At 38.5% G+C, this 22,143-nt stretch overlaps 1 protein-coding gene across 2 annotated transcripts; it reads right to left on the bottom strand.

Moving 5' to 3' along the window:
* Positions 1 to 647: 647 nt before the first annotated feature.
* Naa30 (N(alpha)-acetyltransferase 30, NatC catalytic subunit) lies at positions 648 to 19,356 on the bottom strand. 2 transcript variants are annotated; one of them, XM_021203695.2, is made up of 5 exons: positions 19,275 to 19,356; positions 18,250 to 19,036; positions 13,402 to 13,525; positions 10,762 to 10,817; positions 648 to 3,986 (listed from the first exon to the last, which is right to left on the bottom strand). In XM_021203695.2, exons 2-5 carry the CDS (start codon positions 19,033 to 19,035, stop codon positions 3,849 to 3,851), a joined length of 1,104 nt encoding a protein of 367 aa, XP_021059354.1. In that variant the 5' UTR covers position 19,036; positions 19,275 to 19,356; the 3' UTR covers positions 648 to 3,848. The 2 variants fall into 2 exon arrangements, with proteins under 2 accessions (XP_021059354.1, XP_029397481.1); XM_029541621.1 differs by lacking the exon at positions 19,275 to 19,356 and having other exon boundaries at positions 18,250 to 19,192.
* Between the last annotated feature and the right edge of the window lie 2,787 nt (positions 19,357 to 22,143).

The following is a 22,143-nucleotide window of genomic DNA, read 5'->3' as shown; positions in this document are numbered from 1 at the left end:
ATTTCTGGCCTTCATTTACACTAAGTTTATGAGACATTCGGGTCCAAGTACAACATGAGCTCAATTAGATGCTTCACACTGCTACAAAGATCAAAACCACACTACTATAAAGAACAAAATATTCAGGAAAGATGATAAAATTGAGAAGTCACAATTAAATGATCTCATCCTCCCACTGATACTCAGTACTTCAAATATTAAAGCATACTTAACTACTCACTTAAGTTTCTCCCAAAAATAGGTCAAAAAACCCATTAGATCCTGCTCCATTATAGTGTTTAACAAAGGGGGAAAAAATACAACCTATACAAGGAGGTCTGTACAAATAGTAAAACTAAAAGCTGACTTAGGGATAAGTTGCTAGGAGCAAGGACAAAAAGCAAACGACTTTCAGTTGACGAATGCTTAAACATGTTCTCCCTGGTACTGCTAGCCCAGCTGACTAACAAGTACACTTAGCAATCACGTTTTTTCTTTTATTTTCAAATGTACTTTGTCAGAATACAAAGTAGGGAGATAGCAACTATATCATTCCTTCCAAATAACTTCTGATAGAGGGCAGTGAGAAATAGAACAGGTTGCTTTTTGATTATCTGAAACCAAATTATAGAATTCACACAGCTGTATCTTAAAGAAAAATGCAAACACAACTTAACCATACTTTATTTGACTGTATCTTATTCAGACAGCTTGCACATTTCAAATCCCATCAAATCTCTCTCTCCAAAAGGATAGGGGTCAATAGGAGAAAATTATGAAGCAATATCCCCAGTCATTAAACAGCAGTCCAATATTTTTGAGATACACGTGATAGTTCATAGATACTCAACTCATATGTGATGACAATATAACTTGTTATGTTTTTACAAACCTGAAAGCCCTTGGACATTACAGCACTCATTCTAGTAATGTAGACGTATACTGAAAAGTAACTGGTGTACTGCCAACCTGATTTCCTGTATGGTTCTAGAAAGTAATGAACCTCATAATTTTTAGACACCATAATAAACATACACATCTAGTCATATATACCAGCCAAGACCTTAACATAGGGCATGGTAAGAGTTAGAACATGACAATCTCCTTTACATAGATTTGTCTTACGTGTGTATTAGATAATTTGAAGAGGCAGAAAATATTAAAATCAATTTTTAATACTAATTTATCTTATTTTGCTGGCTTCAACATCAAGCAGTAATGTTTTATGATCTGTAGACTTGGATTATTCCCGAGTTAAGTAGTTTCATCCCAGTGTAAGGGAAATTATCAAGACTGGTAGCATACCCATTAGCTTTCTTCAATACTAACATGTACAGCTTCATTCATGGTAGCATGTATTAAATGTTCAGCAGAATCAACTGCTAAACCAGTGTCAGTGGATAGATAGTACAGTCAGTCTTAAAGAGGCAGCACCCCACTAAAAGAAAGTTGCACCAATTTTGCTCAGTTTTAGCCAAGTGAACCTACTGTCAATTATAAATGGAACTTGAAGCTGATAAAAGAGGATTGAAAGCCTAATGTCAAATTAAAGTTGAAGCAATTCAACTTGCAAAGTTTTGTTACTACGTTATCAAACTAGAGGTTAAAATTTTAGGTTAAAAAAAAAAAGGGTCAAGTAATTAAAAACATTAAAGTATACACTGATATTCAACATGTATCCATCCACTGAGCAGTATTGTAATGATCTGGTATTTTAGTCACACAGTTAAGATCAGGTTTACAAATCGTCAGACAATCAGTTAATCCAGCAATTCTGAACTGAAGGCAGTAGTGCTACTTCACTGACAACCTAGCAAGAACAAAACGTTTGAATTGGAAGTCTAGCACATATCTACTTTACAACTATATCCATTAGAGTGAGTCAAGAAAACGTATGTTCATCAACAATTCATACCTATGTACCAGCAAATCAAAACAACTTTTGATGATGTCAAGTTTAGCTACATTCCTTCACACTGAAAATGAAAACAGAGGCATTATGATGACTGGCATTCTTCTAAATGCTGGGACCCAAATGAAGTTTGACCAAAACAGATTCAAAATGGTCAGCAGAAAAGCTGAGTACTATGTGGTCATCACATTTTTAATATTGAACTTTAAGGAGCAATATAAAATGGAAAGACACATTTTCTTAAAAATAAGGAACTATAAATGATCCCACCAGCAGGAAGTTTTTATTTTCAAATATAAACTGTGCATCTTTATTTTAAAAGTACTTGTTACCATGTTCACTTCCAAAATACTATACTGAGCAAAGAGCAGCTTTCCTTTAAAACAAACAAACAAAAAAAAAAAAAGCGCAACAAACTTTCCTGAAAAGGGGCCTTTACCAACTGTTAATGGAGGTAGGGTTTTTAAAAATACAGTAATTACAGCCATAAAATAAAATTCAAACCAAGTATTAGAGTAAAGGAAAAGTATATTCAAAAGAAAATAACAACATGAATGCCAGATTCCTATAACCATTTTTGAGAAACTGACTCTTGTTCCTTATGAGTGCTTAGTTAAATAAATTACTCATCACAGCTTTACCAACTCAACCCAAAGCAGTGAGCTACAATTTGCTAACATTACACTGATTAGCCAAAATCCACTGCAACTAATAAACACCTTGGCTGCTCAGAAAACCCAAAGAACTCATTTAAAAAAATGTTTCATCCCTCTCTTTTTTGCTGGAGGAACAAAGCAAAGGTCCCCCAACAATCTGCTCAGGAGTAAAAAGAAAATAAATGCAGCTTGAAATGGAAACAATGCTCCTTGAAATTCATTTCTAAGACTAAACCAAAAGTGAAGTATTTTCAGAAATGGAAGCAATGTGAATTCAAATAAAGTTTAAAAAAAAAAAAAGAAAGAAAGAAAAAACAAACCCAGCTAGTTTATAGAAGCTGTTCTTCACAGCTTATCAATCATTTCGATTAAATAAGATCATACCAATTTACATTAATTTTCTATTGTTTTCAAAAATTCCCCCATTCTCAAAAAACAAAAACAAAAAAAAAAGTGCATCCAAACCCCACAATTCCCAGCTCCATCCCTTTAAGCCATTTCTCAGTTTCCCAAGTAGAGTCAGCTTCTTACTGTAAGGAAAGAAGAGACTGCTAAAGCAAACCACTGTCACTCACCTGGAAAAACTGTCCAAATTATAAAAATCTCAAATAATTTATTATCAAATTTAGAATTTAAATAAAAACAAGTTTGCTTGCAAAGGTATTAAAGAAAAAGAAAAAGAGCATGCATTCAAAACCTAGAGATGAAGACAAGAATACTTATCTACACAGGCACTGGCAGACGCAATGTAATTGTCATCTTTACTCATCATAAGACAAATTCCACCCTACACTTTTCATCCACTAATCACTGAGGTACCAATATTCAAGATGGAAAATTTAATATTGAAAAAATAAAACCTAAATTGAAGCTTTCCCCTCACCCCCTTCAGAAAACTATGGCAGGTTTTGTGTGAAATGTTAGTATACTTAAGAGACTTTGACAATCTACATTGGCTTCTTGAAGGAACAAAAATCATGTCCCACTTACTGGTTCTGTGATAAAATGATCACTATATAAATAGCACTGTCAGCAGACTTTGCAAATGAACAAGTCTTGGCTATTAACTGGCACATCCTGCTGGTACCAACAAAACTCTTGAAGTTTAAAACAATCTCATTTAATTCAGAACAAATGCGCCATGCCAAAGTGCAACAAATATTGTGCGACACTCAATGGACACTGACAGATAACAGCTGCATGGGAATCACTAAATCCACCTGCAAAGCAATTCTGCACAAATTGCATTGCATGCAAAAGTCGCTTCCGTGTGGGTGGAGTCGTTCCTTGCTGTCAGTTCCTCAGCGCAGCCACAGTTTAAGTCGCAGTGCGTCAACTCCATTTAAATAGTATCTGAACAGCCTCTTATCGCGAACAAAACCAAGATTTTCATAAAGTTTCAAAGCAGACTTATTTGTGATTTCTGTTTCCAAAACAACCTTCAAAAAAGAAAAAAACTTGTTATAATTTCACACTTAAAAACTGAGAAAGTATATAACCAGATCGAACATTTTAAAAGTTTAAGAATTATGATAAAATAAAACTGGTATATAGAAAATGTCATCAAAATGAGAAAAGCAATTATTTTTGAGTCAAGATAAGTGGAATCATTGAGAACTTTCTTTCTCCTGCTTTTGTGATGCTTCCATTTTTAGGAATTGAACTACATGTTTATAATAAAACAAAAATGAAATATTTTTTGTGGAGAAAACCAAGGTGTCATATAAAGAGAAAGAGAAGAAAAATCAACATCAAAAGTTTCGAAAGGCAGCCAATATTTAAAATTATTTAGACTGATCTCTAACTCGCGTTACTATTAACCTGTCATTATTCTGATAACAACTGTCATTAGTCTACAGCAGTGGTTCTCAACCTTCCTAATGCTGTGAAAGTTTACTGAACCTAGACCAAGGGAATTTAAATATTAGGGCACATGGTCTCCTGGAGTATGGTTAGAATAAGGTTGCTGAGGGCTAGGAAGGATAAACTACTTGCTGCACAAACTTGAGAACCTTAATTCAAATCTCTATTACCCTCGTAAAAGTCAGGTGTCAGGTTGAGACGAGCAGATTCACAAAGGTCACTGGCCAATCTAGCCAAACCAGCAAGCTACAGGTTAGATAAAGAGACCCTGTGTCAAAAACGTAAGGGCTGGTGATGGCTAAGCAGGTGAAGGTATTTGCAGAGCAAGCCTGGCAACCTGCACTTGACTATGGGGAGCCCACATCATGTCGTAAGAAGAGAATTGACTCTACAAGGTTATCTGATCTTCCCATGTGTGCCATGACATATGCACTCATGCAGCATAAATATATACACATACAATAATAATTAAGAAAAATAAGGAGTTAGGGAAAAATAAGGCAGGAAACAACTGAAGTATATATACTCCGTTGATCTGACTTCCAACTTGCATGCATACCACATTCACATAGATATGCCACACAAACACACACATACATAAATATGCTCACAAAGAGGCTTAGTGCCCAAGAATTTGCATTTTAAACAAATTACCAGGTGAGATTGATGTCACTGAGAACCTGTGGTCTAGATTTTACTCAAATCAAAACTTAACAGTGGATCACAGAATATGAAGTTCCATGTAAGTATTTTGGAGTATCACTGAACTCATGGCCCTGACAGCATAGAGCTGATAGTTTTGAAAACTATGTGCCCTTATTTCTACTTCCCTCTGCCTAAACACTCTCTTCCTTCCAAACTTTTATATATACTGCTCTATTTGCCTTTTCTATTGACTCTCACCTGTGTCACTGAGACATATCAGCACATTGTGCCAAAGTTCCTGTCAGGGTGTCATAACCTTTGGGCATTTAGAGTGAGGGAAAAATGGCAAAGTACAACTAAACACAGACAGAGCAGAGCACCCATAAAGCACATGAAGGTCTTCCTATTCTATTTTGAATAAGAATTCAACTGACAGAGAAAAAAGATACCTCAATTTGCTATATCCAAAATCACTCAGGACCTGCACAACTGTGCATCTCAGTGAAGAGGCTCTCCACCCCACCACCCAGTTCCTCAACCTGAACCCCAGAAGTCTTGAACTCTTTTCTGTCCACTCTCTTATACGCATCCAAGCATTGAGTACTGTCAATTCTCCCTCCTAAATTTTCTCACTTATTTTTATTCCACACTGACAGAGCCCTAAACTACCACCAGCTCAAGAAGTCTCCCACTTTCTACAAAGGATCCTCCCATTAATTTTCCTAACTAAAATAACTTATTGACTATAGCCTTAAAAATATGCTTAATGAACTGAAAATTTCATGAAGAGATTTAAAATGCCTATCAAGATATGGCTCCCATGTATACCCCCAGTTCCCCTCTTCCTCCTCTTCATGGTCAACATTAAACTGTCCATGATCTATTTCACCTTCGGTGCCCAAGCTTTTAACAATGCAAACTGACATCATCTATAAACCAAACTCATAGCTATCCTGAAATACATGGCCCATACACAAGTTTTGGATATATCTTCTGGATTAGGGTTTTCATGTAAACTGTTTTTTCCCCTAAAGAAAGAATTATATTTCTTTCCTCCTGGATTCTGCCTGATTGCTAGTAGATTCACTGGCATGCCATTCCCTTTCACACTGCTCCACAGCACTGTACACTACTCCTATGGCGCACCCCTATGCTCGTTGACTATGTCACTTCTACCAGTGAGCAGAAGGGAGGTAGGATTGTTATATACCTTCCAGCTGCTTCCTCTGCACCTAACACTGCCTTACCAACAGAAAACTCTCATATCTGTTAAATGAGTCCTTAGTATCTTTCATTATATAGCATATACTGCATATGCACTGAAAGTATTAACATGCTTTTTAGATGATCAGAGTATTGGAAAAGAAACCATCATCCAAAGGCAGTAGCCTATGCAATTAAGTAATAAAAGTAAATGATAGGCTAAACCCAAACCTTTAAAATTCTAAAATCAAGTACTTAGTATCAAATGGGTATGTCTTTAAGAAGACTTAAATACAAGTTGTAGCAAAAAACAATTGATTTACTTAAAAATTAAGTCAGTTTTTGTTTTTAAAACAAACAAAACAACCTATAGGCTATGTATGACTGCACACACTTTTCATCCTAGCAGAGACAAGAGATCTCTATGACCACTGAAGTAGCCAAAATTACATAGTGGACACCTGCCATAAACAAACAAAAATTCAAGTTTCAATAATGAATCATATACCAGAACAAGTTTTTACATCTGAATAATTCTCTTGGGAAATTCTTAGAATTCTTATTAGGTCAATATCTAATTACAATTAAACTGTTAAGTAAAGGCAATTTAATATGAGAACTGCCACAATGTAAAATTACTTAGTTCACAGTAATAAAAAGTAAAAAAATTTAAAAGGATAGCTATACTCATTTAGACAGCAACCTCAAGAAAAGGCATGGGTATCTATAACCTATGGGTCAGAACCCTTTAACAAACTTCTATCTCCAAAAGTATTCAATAATGATTCGTAATAGTAGCAAACAAAGTTATAAAGTAGCAATGAAAATAATTTTATGATTGGGGATCATCACACGGTGAAGAACTGTATTAAAGGGTTGCAGCATTAGGAACCACTTTATTCATACTTTACAGATGAATAAAACTCAAAAAAACAAACAAACCAGTAAGCAGTATGTATGTATGTATGTATGTATGTGTACATATATATATATATATATATATATATATATATGTATGTGTGTACGTGTGTGTATATATGTATTTATTTATAATATAAATAAGTAAATCTTTAAAAGAGAAATCAAGTAAACAAAAACAAATTGAAATCTGAGTATAAGCTAGAACTTCACAGTAACCAAGCTTCAGTCCTCCCCACTATTTTCCAGGGAAGATAAACCAGTGCAATGAAGTTCTAATCAACTTGGCAAGGGGATCTAAGTCACTTTCACTAATAATTAGGAATTTAAAATATTATAAACTAGGGCTTCTCACCCTTCCTAATGCTGTGACCCTTAAATACAGTTTATGTTGTGGTGAACCACAACCATAAAATTATTTTCATTGCTACATAACTGTAATTTTGCTGTTATGAATTATTATGTAAATATCTGATATGCAAGAATCTGATATGCGATTCCTGTAAAAGGGTCCTGCAACCCTCAAAAGGGTCGCAACCCATAGGTTGAGAACCGCTGCTCTAACGGTATAAAAGGGTAACTACAGCTATACAGATACAAGTTAAATGTGGTTAAGTGTTGAATGGCTGAAATGCCTCAGCAGCTAAGAGCCTTTTCTGCTCTTTAAAGGACCCAAGTCACTCTTCTGATTCCTCAGACATACATCGCATATCCACATACATGCACATAAAATAAAATCTTCAAAAAAACATATCTGAACTCTAGTTTTAAACATAGTGGATTAATTAGGCCCAATTATAAAGAAAAATTATACAAGTGGCTACTCTAATTAAAATGTAAAGCTTTTCATCCGGGCATGGTGGCGCACGCCTTTAATCCCAGCACTCAGGAGGCAGAGGCAGGCAGATTTCTGAGTTCGAGGCCAGCCTGGTCTACAAAGTGAGTTCCAGGACAGCCATGGCTACACAGAGAAAACCTGTCTCGAAAAANAAAAAAAAAAAAAAGTAAAGCTTTTCAATGAGAGGCTGGAGAGATGACTCAGTGGTTGGTTAAGAGCATGTACTGCTCACTCTCAGAGGACCCCGATCATTTCCCAGCACCCATATCAGACAGCTCCTAACTGTCTGCTCCAGTTCTAGGGGCAAGCAAGCTCTTCTGGCCTTCTTGAACACCTGCACAAGTAGGCTGGCAGGTAGACAGACAGTAGTCACACACACACACATATACACGCACAGTTGTGGGGGAGAGGTACTCTTGTTTTAAATTACTGTAAACTTTATACCCAAAAAAAATCCATTTAGTAGGACACACTTCTAGAATCCTGAAACTGAATAGTAAGGCAGGAGAATATCAAGTGCAGGGCCAACCTGACTATCTAGTAAACTACAGGCTAGCCTGAAACACAGCTTGTGGACGTTGTACATCGTGGTGCGCACTAGGCTCCGCACCACGATGTACAACGTCCACAAGCAGAGGGATATAGGAAACTTTTGGAATAGCATTTGAAATGTAAATAAAGAAAATAATAATAATAAAAAAAAGACAATAAAGTCTTTACTGGAATAAATATAAGACTTAAATTATATTAATGTAAAAAGATTAAAAATGTATAAGAAATTAGAATTCTGAGAAATTAAGTATTTATGCAAAGGATCAACCATTTTCCTCTATCAAATTTTGCTATTATTAGTTTGGAGTTTAACGTTTTGTTATTTTATTCAAATCACATATGAAATAGGTATTAATCAATGAAGCACTTATTAATTCCAGAAAAGAATTAAGTTTTCTCTAAATGGGCAGTACATGGGTTCATCTCTATGCAATATACAATTTATACTGGACAATAAAATTATATTTTGCCTCCATTAAAAAAAAAAAAAGAAATTAAGGAGTCACAGTTATTTAAATACTCAAGATACTTCTGGTATGGACCCAGTGAGATGGCTTAGTGAGTAAAGGTGCTTGCCACCAAGCCCAACTGAACTGATGAGATCTAGATTCTGTGAAACTTTATCTCAAAATTTAAGGTAGAAAATGATTAAGGAAAATAAACCTCTGGCCTCTACATGTACAAATTCCCACAATGGCAAACATATATACACATTGACTTTCTCTCCCCCACTCCTCCCCATCTCTCTCTCTTACACACACACACACACACACACACACAGTAAATTAAGTAATTAAATAACAGTATTCAATCCTAAAATACATCATAAAATTAAGATTTAACTATACACTAATACAGCATTTCCAAAATCTCCATATCCTATCTTAGAAGCTTTGAAGAACAGCTAGTATTATTTCAACACCTAATCAGTAAGTACACAACTTACTTCATAGGCAATGACTAATATAATTCATGAAAAGCTGGACCCCAAGAAAAGAGTAGGTCCTAGCCCTAAGCATCTCTGTTTACAAGAAGAAATTCCAGTAGCAGAAGATCAAAACATAAGTCTATAAAACTCAAAACTGCTAAGCAACTTTTGTGAAGCCTAAATGCATACATGAAAATATGATTAGAAAATGTGAAGGGAGATAACCAACTTTTAGTAGAAAGGACACAGTTGAGGAGCAAGATGGTAGGAGGAATTTTGTAAACACACACACACACATATACACGCACAGTTGTGGGGGAGAGGTACTCTTGTTTTAAATTACTGTAAACTTTATACCCAAAAAAAATCCATTTAGTAGGACACACTTCTAGAATCCTGAAACTGAATAGTAAGGCAGGAGAATATCAAGTGCAGGGCCAACCTGACTATCTAGTAAACTACAGGCTAGCCTGAAACAGAGTCTCATGAAACAAAACACTTAAAGTTATTAAAACACTTATTAATGTCAAAGAAAATATATCATCTAATTTTCATGTATTTGACAACTTTCCTAAGGCACATATGCCCTCTAATAGTAAAGATATAAGCAGTGGTATGTGCCTCTAATCCCAACATTTGGGAAGCTGAAACAAGGACTAGCCTAGTCAACACAGTTCCAGGCCAGCCAGGGCTACATAGTGAGACACTGTCTCAAAGACCAAAAAAGGTATTTTCAAAAGATAACCATCATCTGTGTTGCTCATAGTTACAGTAATAACTTCCTTAGTTGTCACTGCTATAAGAAAAGCTTCCATTCTCTAGTTTGACTGTTCCTACCTACATTGTGCAAGTTAACATCCCCAGTTATCCCCAATAGCTACTAAGCATAGTACTCTAGGAATAAAGAAATTATAGACGGCGGCAAAGAGCCTCGTATGCTAATATGCACATCAGCTGTTCACTATTTAATACTTAGAGACATTTCCTAAAGTGAAATGTCTTCTATACAGATTCAGAATTTTCCAGTGATTTCTTAAAAACAAAAGTTAAACAATTAGATTTTACCTCTGTATTATGAAGAAATTCAAGTCCATTAAAAAGTTATTCTAGATCACAATTATTCTTTCTGAACAAAATAACATTTTCCCTTGTATCTGTGTAGTAGATCTGCAATGAGACTTGCAGCACTGTTACTGTAGAATGCCGTAAAAATCTACCTGGTAGAACCCTGCCCAGGGCAGCAGGGTTAAACAGCTTAAAGACTCACCTCATCACAGTCTCCTTCAACCATGGCATATATAGCTTTCTTTACCAAGTTAGTACCTAGAATATAAATCCGAGGATTAATAAAGAAAAATATAACTAATTTCTTAAAGTATCTAAGTTATAATTATCAAAATTGCATAAAAAGGTCAAATATTAGGTTTTATCTTGACTGTAGATACATACAATGATCATTTCTAAGTGAAAAATAAACCATATATCAGCTGGGAGAAGGCCAGGGAACCTCCACATAGCAATAAGGCTGTCCTGGGAAGACCTACCTCCTGATTCCTTTTTCGCAGGTATAATTATTAGTCCCAAGCTAGAGTTTTCTGTCTTATTGTTATAAATATTAGGAAAGGTAAGAAGAAAAAGGTAAAAAAAAATTTTTTTAAAGTAAATTGTTTTTAAATACAGTAACTGCAAACTAAATGACTAATTTGTGAATTATAGAAACTATCATTAATGTTTTATCTCAAATTACAAATATATAAATATATCTCATCCATAATCATATATTTATATTGTTGGACTTAGAACATAAGATTATTGAGGCATATAAATATTGTGATAAATAGTTATAACATTTCTATATAAACTTTTTATCAATTTTTAATGACCGAGATAAAAATCTGTTTAACACTGAATGGAAATTTAAAAAAAAAGAAAAAAAGAAAAAGGTAAGAAGAAAAAAGAAAGGTATAATTACATAAAGTAACCCAGAATTTCATGAACTAGCAAAGAAGTTACTGAATGATCTGAGCTGATTTTGCCAAATGTTATCCAAGCCTCCAGACACAAGGCACAAGACAACCTAACATGAGCTGCTTAGCCCACAGTGGGCCAAGATAAAATCAGCTGTGGTAAAATTTAGTGAGCCTGGCAAAACAGAGCCAGGCCCTCTCACCGATGCAGGTGGTATGTCTATAAATGTCTGGAAAAGTTTGTCATAATTCAGTCACATAATCTGATACAGAAAACAAATAGTAACTGCCAACTCTGACTTTAAGAAAAACAAAGCATGCCATGTGTGCTGGAACACACCTTTAATACCAGCATTTGGGAAGCTAGGTAGATATAGACCTCTGAGAGTTCAAGGCCAACTTAGTCTATATAGAGTTCTTAGCCAGCCAAGGCTATATACTGAGACTCTGTCTAAAATACATTTTTTAAAATCTCTTCATTTTCAAACCAGGCACATGAATGTGTACACATCTCAAAAAAGGCAAGACAAGGACATAATCTTAAAATAATGGTTCTCTCACTGTTTCTCCTGAGTCCTTAGCTCTTTCCAAAAGCACCAAAGTTTCAAACATGTCTCTAAAACAAACCAAATTTATCACAAAATTTTGTAGAAAGCAGTCCAAAAATAAAGCCCATTTACCTCTTAAATAAACTCAGCAAATGGCACTTGGAAGGAAAAAGATTGGGTACTATATCAAATAAATAAATAAAACTATAACATATTTATAGGGATCCTCATGACAGGATCCTGACTTTGAAAGTCTTAAATGAGTATTAACAGTAACATACATACATATTCTTTTAAAGTTACATGCAGCAAAACTGCTCAGAGTACTAGTGGCAGCATCAATACTGACTTAGCTTAAAATGCATCCCAGAATTTACACATCCCAACAAGCACTTCATCTGATTTTCCATTGTGAAAAAAGAGCCAGCAGGTACTAGACTCTAGGACAGAAGTTGTAACTAGGCAACAGGGAAAGCTTCAGCCCTAGCAGGTGAAGGAGATTCTCAAGGAAGGGTCTAACCATCTGCTTCTAAACCAACCAAATGATTCTAATGATACTTAGAAGAAAACCTGTATGTTGACCCAGAGACGGCTCACCAGAAGCTCAAACCCAGTTTCCTGGTACCCACATGATAGAAGAAACTCCCAAAAGCTGTTCTCTGACCTCCACTCATGCACTTTATCAGACACATTCAGAGATACAAACATAGACACACATATTAACTTAAAAAAACCAAGGAATACAACTTTTCAAAAAGCTAAGAAAATGAATCTCAGTATAGTAAGGAAATAATTACCTTCTTTTGGGCTCTCAAATTACAAGTCTAATGATTAGCATTAGGTAATGATAATTACTCCATAATTTTAGCTTGGTTAAAGTTTTCAAGACTAGTAGCTGGTATAAAATACCTTCATAACTCTATAAAAAACAGAAATATTTCCTCCAGTTCTAAGTATAATACAAAGAATTCTGAATGTGTTTTTTTAAAACTCTGAAGATAAAAACTTACCACATGCTATTTTTAAAAAGACATTAATTTATAAAACATTAATTTATAAAATCTATTTTTAAAATGTTTAGAAACTGTGTTGAAAGAAAAGCAATCTTAAGGACAGTGAGATGGCCAAGCAGTGCAAGCATCTGCCTCTAATGTCTGATCATCTGAGTTCAAGCCCCAGAACCATGAGGAAGGAAGGACTCCCAAAGCTGTCCTCAGACACCTATGTGATTATGTGTGTTACAGACACACAATAACAAATTTATTTAAAAAATAAAGTTTTTCTTCCCTTACCTTGAAAAGTTTATTCCTGCAGTCACATTTAAATCTTTTGTTTCAAAACACAAAAATGAAAATAATGTATTCACCCTTTGTGAAATAACATTTTCCTTACCAATGCCATTTCTCCTGTATTTGGAATCCACGGCTAACATGGCTATATAACCTCTGCGGAACATCTTTTTGTGCATATCCAACTTGCAAACGATGGCACCTACACACTCCTCCCCTACCATGGCCTTGAAAATAAACAAACAGTTATGAAGAACACATTGCCATCAGACACTGCACAATTACCAAGGGAAAACAGCAACAGACTCTGGGTCAGCATTTCTGAGATCAGGAGAGCTTCGGAGCAAAACAGCCACCTCAAAGCTTCAGAATCTGAATCCCAAAACTTCTCAAATAGTGTTTCTAAAACTCAAACTTTCTTCAAAGCATGACTCTTTTGTAATGCTTATTAAAACTTTCACAAAGGCCAGGGGCAACAAGATTTCTACAAGGTAAATACTCAAATACACTTACTGACTACATGTCAAGTGCTTACAATTAAAATCATTTGCAATAAAGGTCTGTTTACATTTTGGGAAGAGGGAGTAAGTGATAACCTATTTTAAAGAAAAGTCTACTTATTAGAACACAATAAAATACTGTACAAGTTACCCATCAGCAGAGTATTACAACTTTTCATAATAAAGATTTTAATAAAAGATAAGTATAAAACATAACTGAAAATTACACCTGGCAGTTAACTTTGATCAAGAAAAAAGTACGTAAGGCTTTTTTTTTTTTTCCCAGAAAAAGCACTGTTTAAAAGGTATTACTTAGATCACACTCAAAAAGTACGTTAGCACTATAAATACATGACGGTCTCACTTTCAGGATATTTGACAGTATGAATCATTGTCATAAAGCTTGCAGAAACTCAATAGGTGGCACTCAGGAAGCTGAGGTGGAAGGACGAAGGATCTGAGTCAGAGGATCCTAAGTTCAAGGCAGCTTGCTCTTGCTGCTATACAGCAAGGCCCTGCCTCAAATACACTTATCTCAAATTCCAGTCTTTACATTAGTGTAGTAGAATAATGACTTATTTATATTTGAGTAAAACTATCAGGTTATCTGAGTATTAAAGGTTAAATGTTAAATAATGCAATTAACTCATTTTGATATGCCAGTGTTGTCAATGCAAATGTTTTTCAAATATTTCAAAACTGCTAAAAAGTTTTAATAGTGTATCCTGGGAAATATAAACAGGACGTTATCTCAGCAAGCAATATTTATTTGTAAATTAGCTTTCCAGAAACACCTATTTGAACACCATTAGGAATTAGTCAAAAAATTAGTAAGCAACGTCTAGCATACACTTAATGTCTATTTTAACTTGAATTTGCTGTAATATTTTGTGGTCTATTACTCAGTAAATTTCCAGTAATTCCTTCTTAAACTGTGGGAAAATCTGTAGGCAAGATAACTTTAATCCATTTCACATAAACCTGAAGTAGGTTGAAAGAAAATCCTTTTGAAGGATTATTAAATTCAATAACCATTAATAGTTCATCCCATTGTATTACAAATTCCATAATTATTCTAGATCAAAAAGCCTTACAATTATTTCCATTTTGTTTTCTCATTCATAAGATATCAGTTTAATTCACAACAATCAACTTTGTTTGTTTTTAGATTAAGTCCTAAAACAGAGACAAAAGTTATCTTAAAAGACAACTTTTACATACTTTTAGTGCTGAGAAAACCTAGGAGCAGTAACATAATATGCATGTACTCTCCAGCCCTACTAGTAGCATTTTCTGATTTGGATTATCAAATAGTGTGTGTGTGTGTGTGTGTGTGTGTGTGTGTGNGAGAGAGAGAGAGAGAGAGAGAGAGAGAGAGAGAAATGGACATGTGTACACATTTACATAAAATAATCACAGACCAAATCATATATTTGTAACAGCCAGAAAATATTTGCCCTGACCTAACAAATTAGGTTCATGTGAAATGGAAATATATGTAAATCTTATAGACCAAAGAACAGCTGTATCCCCTACAGTTAATAAACTAAGTACAGCTATACAATACTTTCAAATGCACCAGAATGTCAAGCATTTGTCCTCTGATCATATAAGTAAAAAAGCAAACAAAATATTGTTAGTTCATTCTTGAGACTACATTGCTCCCCTAATTTAAAAATGTAAATAAGTATAAATCAAATTGTACATATTATCTAAAAACAAAAACCTGATGTGGCTTGCTGGTTATGAAAATCAATATTGCAATTTCTTCCTAATTAACTGCATTATCAACATTTACAAAACTCACTAAATTGCTTGATATTTTTTTTTCCAAAGAAAAGCTGCTGCACACATTTTGAAACATATTATTAAATGTGTTTTCTGAAGTATGGGAAGTGGCAAGTCTCTGGTTTAACTTCACAAGGCTATAAACATCTGTTAAGTCTATAGAACTATGAAAAATGTGTGTGTGCAAAATACAGTTTCCCAAACTTCAGAACACTAACCCTGGAGGATGCCAGAAAACTACATTTAGAATAAATAGAAATACTGCATTATATTGCTCGTTGTCTATTTAAGAACTTCTAAAAAAAACCACTACCACTGAAAATACTATATAAAGTGATACAAGTTTGTGGTAAATGACAGGGACTCATATTTGTACTGGCTTCTATTCTCTAGAGTGTTAGGAATATTAGGGAGAATTTTAAGAAACTTATTTTTATGAGTCAACCAAGTACAGGCAATTTTTATGGTTCATATATTCCTCAAATAACCCATTAGGTCTACCACTTATCCCTGGGACCTGGGGGCACACTGCAAGGTTTAATCCTGAGACTTAGTCATGTAAAATAACTTCCCCTTGCTGAACACAACCCCGGCTACAATGTGTTTCATACACTAGATCAACAGTATATCATAGTCCCTCACCTTACTGTCAGGAGAGGCCAGGAGACCTGGGTCTACCTTTACCTCTCTGATGCTAAACGCTAGAGAGTTAAGCATTGTACATCACCATGGGTTTTATTTTCATTAAAAAAAAAAAATAGAAAGTGAGTCTACATTATCTTTAGGGCTGTCCTTTCAGATATAATTTGAAAAAAAAAGTTTTATTTATAAAAATTAGTTCTTATGGGAAATTCAATTTGAAAAGCATACCAATATGAAATACCTAGTTGTAAAACCACCTCTGTTGCATATCATTTTATTGTTTGCTATCTCCAAATTCATATTCCATACTTTCGTATGAGATATCCTAGAATAAGCTTTCTGTACACATTTCAACTTCTAGATATGTGTTGCTTAATGTTCAACTTTGGATAGTAACAGCTGAAGTACAAGTTATCTGACAAGACAGGTCTACAGAAAAGACCGACACTTACCATAGTCTAAAACACCAGAAAACTGAGCTCTAGCTGAAACATAACTCAAGCCCACTCCCATGAGACACATCCCCAGCTCCATTTCAGTTTAAAATGTGACTCCATTATACATTTTGTGGCTTACCTTACGACTAAATCAATCCACAATTTTGAGGAATGGCATTTGATGACATATGCAGTAGTGTTGTAAATACTGCCCCATACTCACTAACACTGTCTTAGAACCTGCTGTTTTGTTTTTTAAAACAGATTCTCTCTACACGGCCCAGCTATCCTACAACTCAATATGTGTAGACCAGGCTGCCCTTGAACTCAAGACTTCCTCCTGCCTCTGCCTCTGCCTCCCAAGTGCTAAGATTGAAGGTGTGCACTACCATGTCCAGCAGAACTACTTTAATACAATGGTAAGAATCCGGGGCGGGGTACTGAAATACAAAATAGTACCCAAAGTTTAAACAAATGTTCTCAGAAAAAAAGTTTAAGCATAATTTACATGGGAGCTAGCAAATTACCAATATCTACAATATCCATTAGTATTTCTGGGTTGCCAAGCAGTGCAAGCAACCACAAGACTTTTCAAGTCTTGTCAAAACATACTGCAAGGAATATTGACTGCAACTATGTCAGGGTTAAAACAATAAATACAAGTGGGACCTTTACTCTCTTAAATATGTGCCTTTAGTAAACATCAATGAAAACATGTCCTGTGCTCGACACACACAGCTTACACCTCAAGTCTATCTAATTAAAGGTTTCATACATACTGACACTGAGTCTATATTACTGTTGAGAAATTACTAGATTACTGATGCTGGGAATGTAAACTTAATTACTCATCTTATCCAATAGACAAATATATTCAGCTTACATGTAAGTTTAAAAAAAAAAAAAAAACTTCAGTCAGCTATACCCACACACACCAATGGTAGTTTCTGGACTGTTTTTGAGTAGTTTCACACTTAAGTTTCCTGCATCCCACAAAAGGGCCTTCTATTCAAGTTTCAGGGCCCTCTCAGCCACCGGAAGTGTTAGTGACAACTTCTGCAACAGCACACCTGAAAGCAGGTTGACTACAACTGTTAGTGGCCCACAGTCAATGAACAGGGCCTGCGATTTCATTCTTCTGTGTGCTGACAGCCACGTTCACCAAAGCACATTTATCGCATATACTCTTCCCCGACTATGGCAGTAACTGAGTTATTACTAAGGCCTGTATCGAATCAGAACCATGTTCCAATTCAATCACAGCAAAGTGCTCTAAGGATGAGGAAGGGTAAACATGATTAGAAGCTAATGTAAACAGGATGTAAGACAGCCCCCATGTGAAACACGCTCTGCACAGGATGGCTGCTGTTCCAACAGTCACAAGTTAACCCAGATCACGAGCTCTTACCTTCCACACAGTTCCACGGAATACCTGGGAAAGGTGCGCACTTACGCGCCTCCCATCTGTAAGGTACTATGAAAATGAAGGATACATCCACAGCCACACACCGGGCCCTCACACTCCCTGCCCCGAGTGGCCTGGATCTCTGCTGGGCTCACCCTGTTTTCATTCCATCCACTTACCAAGAAACACAGCTGTGGCCAGTTGTGGATAAAATATCTATACGTATAAATGGAGTAGGGTTCAGACAGATCTTTGGTGATCAGTCTCATGATATCAGGCATTTGGAGCTCAGATTCATATCGGACGTATCGTATCGTCCGATCCTCCCCGGGCTCGGCCTCCCTGCCCTGGGAGCTCCTTAAACTGCAGCCGGTGGTCAGAGACGAAGACAGCAGCCGCACCTGCTCGTCCTCTTCCTCCTCCTCCTCCTGCTGCTCGGTGCCCTCCACCAGTCCATTTCGGGCCGCAGCGGGGTCGCTCGCAGCCCCCGCCGCCGCCCCCGCCTCTGGCCGGCCGGGAAGTGCAGTTCTTGCATTGTTGGGGACCGAGTGGGGAGGTCTCTCCCCCGGGTGTCCCTCGGCTCCTTTTGTGGCAGTCACTTTGGGGGCCCCGTCGGGGGCGGCCGCCTCCGCTGCACTCAGAACCTTACTCTTGAGGGTCGCCGCGGCCCGGAGGTGTCGCAGTTCTGGGCCGATCAATCCGTTGAGCTGCTGCTGCTGCTGCTGCTGCTGCTCCGGAGGCAGCTGCGGGCAGCGAAGGCAAGAACGCGCCTTGGCCGAGGTCGCCGCCTCGCCGCCCGCTGGGCTCCCGCAGCCGCCTTCGTGCTCCTCGTCGTCCTCGTCGTCGTCGCTGCAGCAAGCGAGCGCGGCCCCCGCCGGGAACGGGCAGCGGAGCTCCGCCGCCGCCGGGGCCGCGGGCGCTGGTGGTGGGAGGAGGCTGCTAGGCCCAGGCGGTACCTCCGCCATCCTAGAAGCGACACAGCCGAGAGAGGAGGCCATGAGAGGCGGCCGACCGGCGCCAGGCAGCGCGGACTGGCGGGCCGGGGGCGGCCGAGGCGGGGGGAACAAAGGCAGAAACCGTCCCTCACCGAGTGTCCCCAACGCCGCGCCGCCCCCACGCCGCCGCGCCGGCCACCGTCCCTGGCCGCCCGAGCCCCGCCGCCGGCCGTGTCACCGCCTCCCACCCGCCCCTCCTCGCGGCTCACCCCGCGCCGCTCCCCGCCGCCGTTGCCGCCGCCGCTCCTCTCCCTCAGCCACCGCCGCAGTCGCCTTCACCGCCGCGGCCGCTCCGCCGCCACCGTCGCCGCCGCTGCCGAGCCTCTCACCCGGCCGCCGCCGCCGCCGCCGCCGCCGCCGTAAAGCGCCTCGCCTGTTACCCCGGGTAAAGTTTCCTGGGCCAAGCTTTACGACACTTCCCTGCCTGCCGGCTGCCGGGCCAGAAAAGGGGGCGTGGAGGGAGGTGACCTGGGCAGGGGCGGGGCCCGAGGTGTCTCCCGAGGGCTTCCGGGAGGCTGCGTGCCGCGAGTGGGGCTCTAGCCTGGGGTTCCAGGGGTTCCAGCGGAAGTCGCCCCGCAGCCTCCCTGGGTGGGCAGGGCTAGGTGCCCTGGGAACTGCTGGCTGTTGACATCCGACCTCCAGTGCCTTGATGCAGCTGCACTGTTACAACTTTTGCTCTGACCTGGCGCGTGGGGCAGGGAGTGCCGGCTACAAAGGCAGCAAATCCCGGCCTGGACCGCGAAATAGAGGGAATTTAAAACACTGAGCTGTGAAGATAGCATTTCGCAATTAAAAAAAAAAAAAAAAAAGAACCTTTACCTACCCCGTTGGGACAAAAGAATGGCTAGCAGTCTTCTTGCCCCATTCCTCCACCCTGAAGATTGAAGGCATAGATGTGACAAACAGGCACCGGAAAGCGACAGAGATGGTGGCGGCTAAGAAACATACTCCTGATTTGTGGTTGTAATTGTATTAGGTTGGGAAGCGCCTGGTAAGAGTTCACGGGATCCTCCCATGTGATATGCTAAGCAGGTGTAGAAACCTCAGCTCTCACATTTCAGCGAATGGGTTACCTCTGCCCTAATCCACAGCTGGTAGTTTTCTGCGTATCTGATCTGAGAGTTGAGTAAATAACTCACACGCATACTAACCAAGTTACTTATTAACGTGTAGGAGCTGAAGAGATGACTCAGCGGTAAGGAACACTAGGGTTAGATTCCCAGCACCCAAATGGCAGCTCCCAACTGTCTGTAATCCCAGGCGGAAAGGATGCTACAACCTTTTCTGGCCTCCAAGGTCATCAGGAATGTGCACAGATACCCCTACGTACAGGCAAACACCCATAATACCTTAAAAAGAAAAAAAGAATAAAATGTGTTGGATAGCTTTTTTATTTATTTCAACTGATTTATAGAGCTCGTCAGGTATGCCCAAGATTCATGTTTTCAGAGATAGGCTTCTATGGCAGGAGGTGTTTGCAACTTTGTGCCATAATCTATAAACTAAAAAAAAAAAAAAAAAAAAGGAGCTGCAGTAGTCGGCACATATTTGGAATCCAAGTACCCAGAAGGCAAAAGCAAAAAGATAACTGTTTCTAAAAATAAATACTAAGTAAAAATAAAAATAATTTTCAAGTGAGATTAACCTGCACTGTGGCATGGTTTGAGACAGGAGGGTGACAATCCTTTTCACTAAGACTATTAAAGGATGCCACCAGCTCAAGCAGAGAGACTCGGCCTCTAAAGATGATGAAATGTATAATTATCTACCTGGTATTGTGTAAACTGTCCTCTATACACTACGACTTTTATGAGTTCGCATCTTACAAAACTGCATTTCTGTATAAACAGGCATGAAAGCACTTACATATTTTAGTTTTCTCAGTAATATGGAAAAAAAAATCCAACTAAGTCATACTGGCTAGTTTTGTGTCAACTTGACACAGGCTGGAGTTATCACAGAGAAAGGAGCTTCAGTTGGGGAAATGCCTCCATGAGATCCAGCTGTAAGGCATTTTCTCAATTAGTGGGGAGGTTCCCTTGTGGGTGGTGCCATCTCTGGGCTGGTAGTCTTGGGTTCTATAAGAGAGCAGGCTGAGCAAGCCAGGGGAGGCAAGCCAGTAAAGAACATCCCTCCATGGCTTCTGCATCAGCTCCTGCTTTCTGACCTGCTTGAGTTCCAGTCCTGACTTCCTTTGGTGATGAACAGCAGTATGGAAGTGTAAGCCGAATAAACCCTTTCCTCCCCAACTTGCTTCTTGGTCGTGATGTTTGTGCAGGAATAGAAACACTGACTAAGACATAAGTAGCTATAAATTTGAGAATGACTAAGCTATTTTGGTTTTTTTCTCTGTATGATGTATGTGCCAACGTGTGTGCCTGTATATGTTGGTGAGTGTGTGTGTGAACACATGTGTACATCTATGTTCAGGCATGAGGATGCTCAACACAGATGTTAGAAATCCTCCTCCATTGCTTATCTGCCTTGTTCTTTGAGGTGAGGTCTCTCAGTTGAACTCAAAGATCACCGCTAGTTTGAGACCTCTCAGTTGAACCCAGAACTCACCAGTAGAGCTAGTTTGAGACCTCTCAGTTGAACCCAGAGCTCACCAGTAGAGCTATTTTAAGGCCTCTCAGTTGAACCCAAAGCTCACCAGTAGAGCTTGTTTAAGATCTCTCAGTTGAACCTAGAACTCACCAGTAGAGCTAGTTTGAGACCTCTCAGTTGAACCCAGAGCTCGCCAGCAGAGCTAGGTTTGCGAAGCAGCTTGCCCCAGAGATCCCTCTTTCCCATCTTCTCAAGCTGGAATCACAGGAGCCATCACACCCACTCAGTATTTGCGTATGTTCTGAGGACTTGAACTCAATAGAGTTCTCTTGCTGGCATGGCAATTTAGCCATCTCGCTGCCCTAGATTAAAATAACGCCTACTACTGTTAAAGTATGATGTTGTTTTTAAAAACAGAGGTATTGCTATAGGTACTCTTGTAGCTCCTATGACTCCTCTGAAAATTACTCCCACCGTTATTCACTATAAAATAGTCTTAACTTGACATAAGCTAGAGTTATGTGAAAGGAG

The sequence above is a fragment of the Mus pahari genome, chromosome 8 (genome assembly GCF_900095145.1).
Source record: "Mus pahari chromosome 8, PAHARI_EIJ_v1.1, whole genome shotgun sequence".
NCBI lineage: Eukaryota > Metazoa > Chordata > Mammalia > Rodentia > Muridae > Mus > Mus pahari.
Note: the sequence above shows the minus strand (reverse complement) of the source record. Positions and strands in the feature narration are given on the sequence as shown.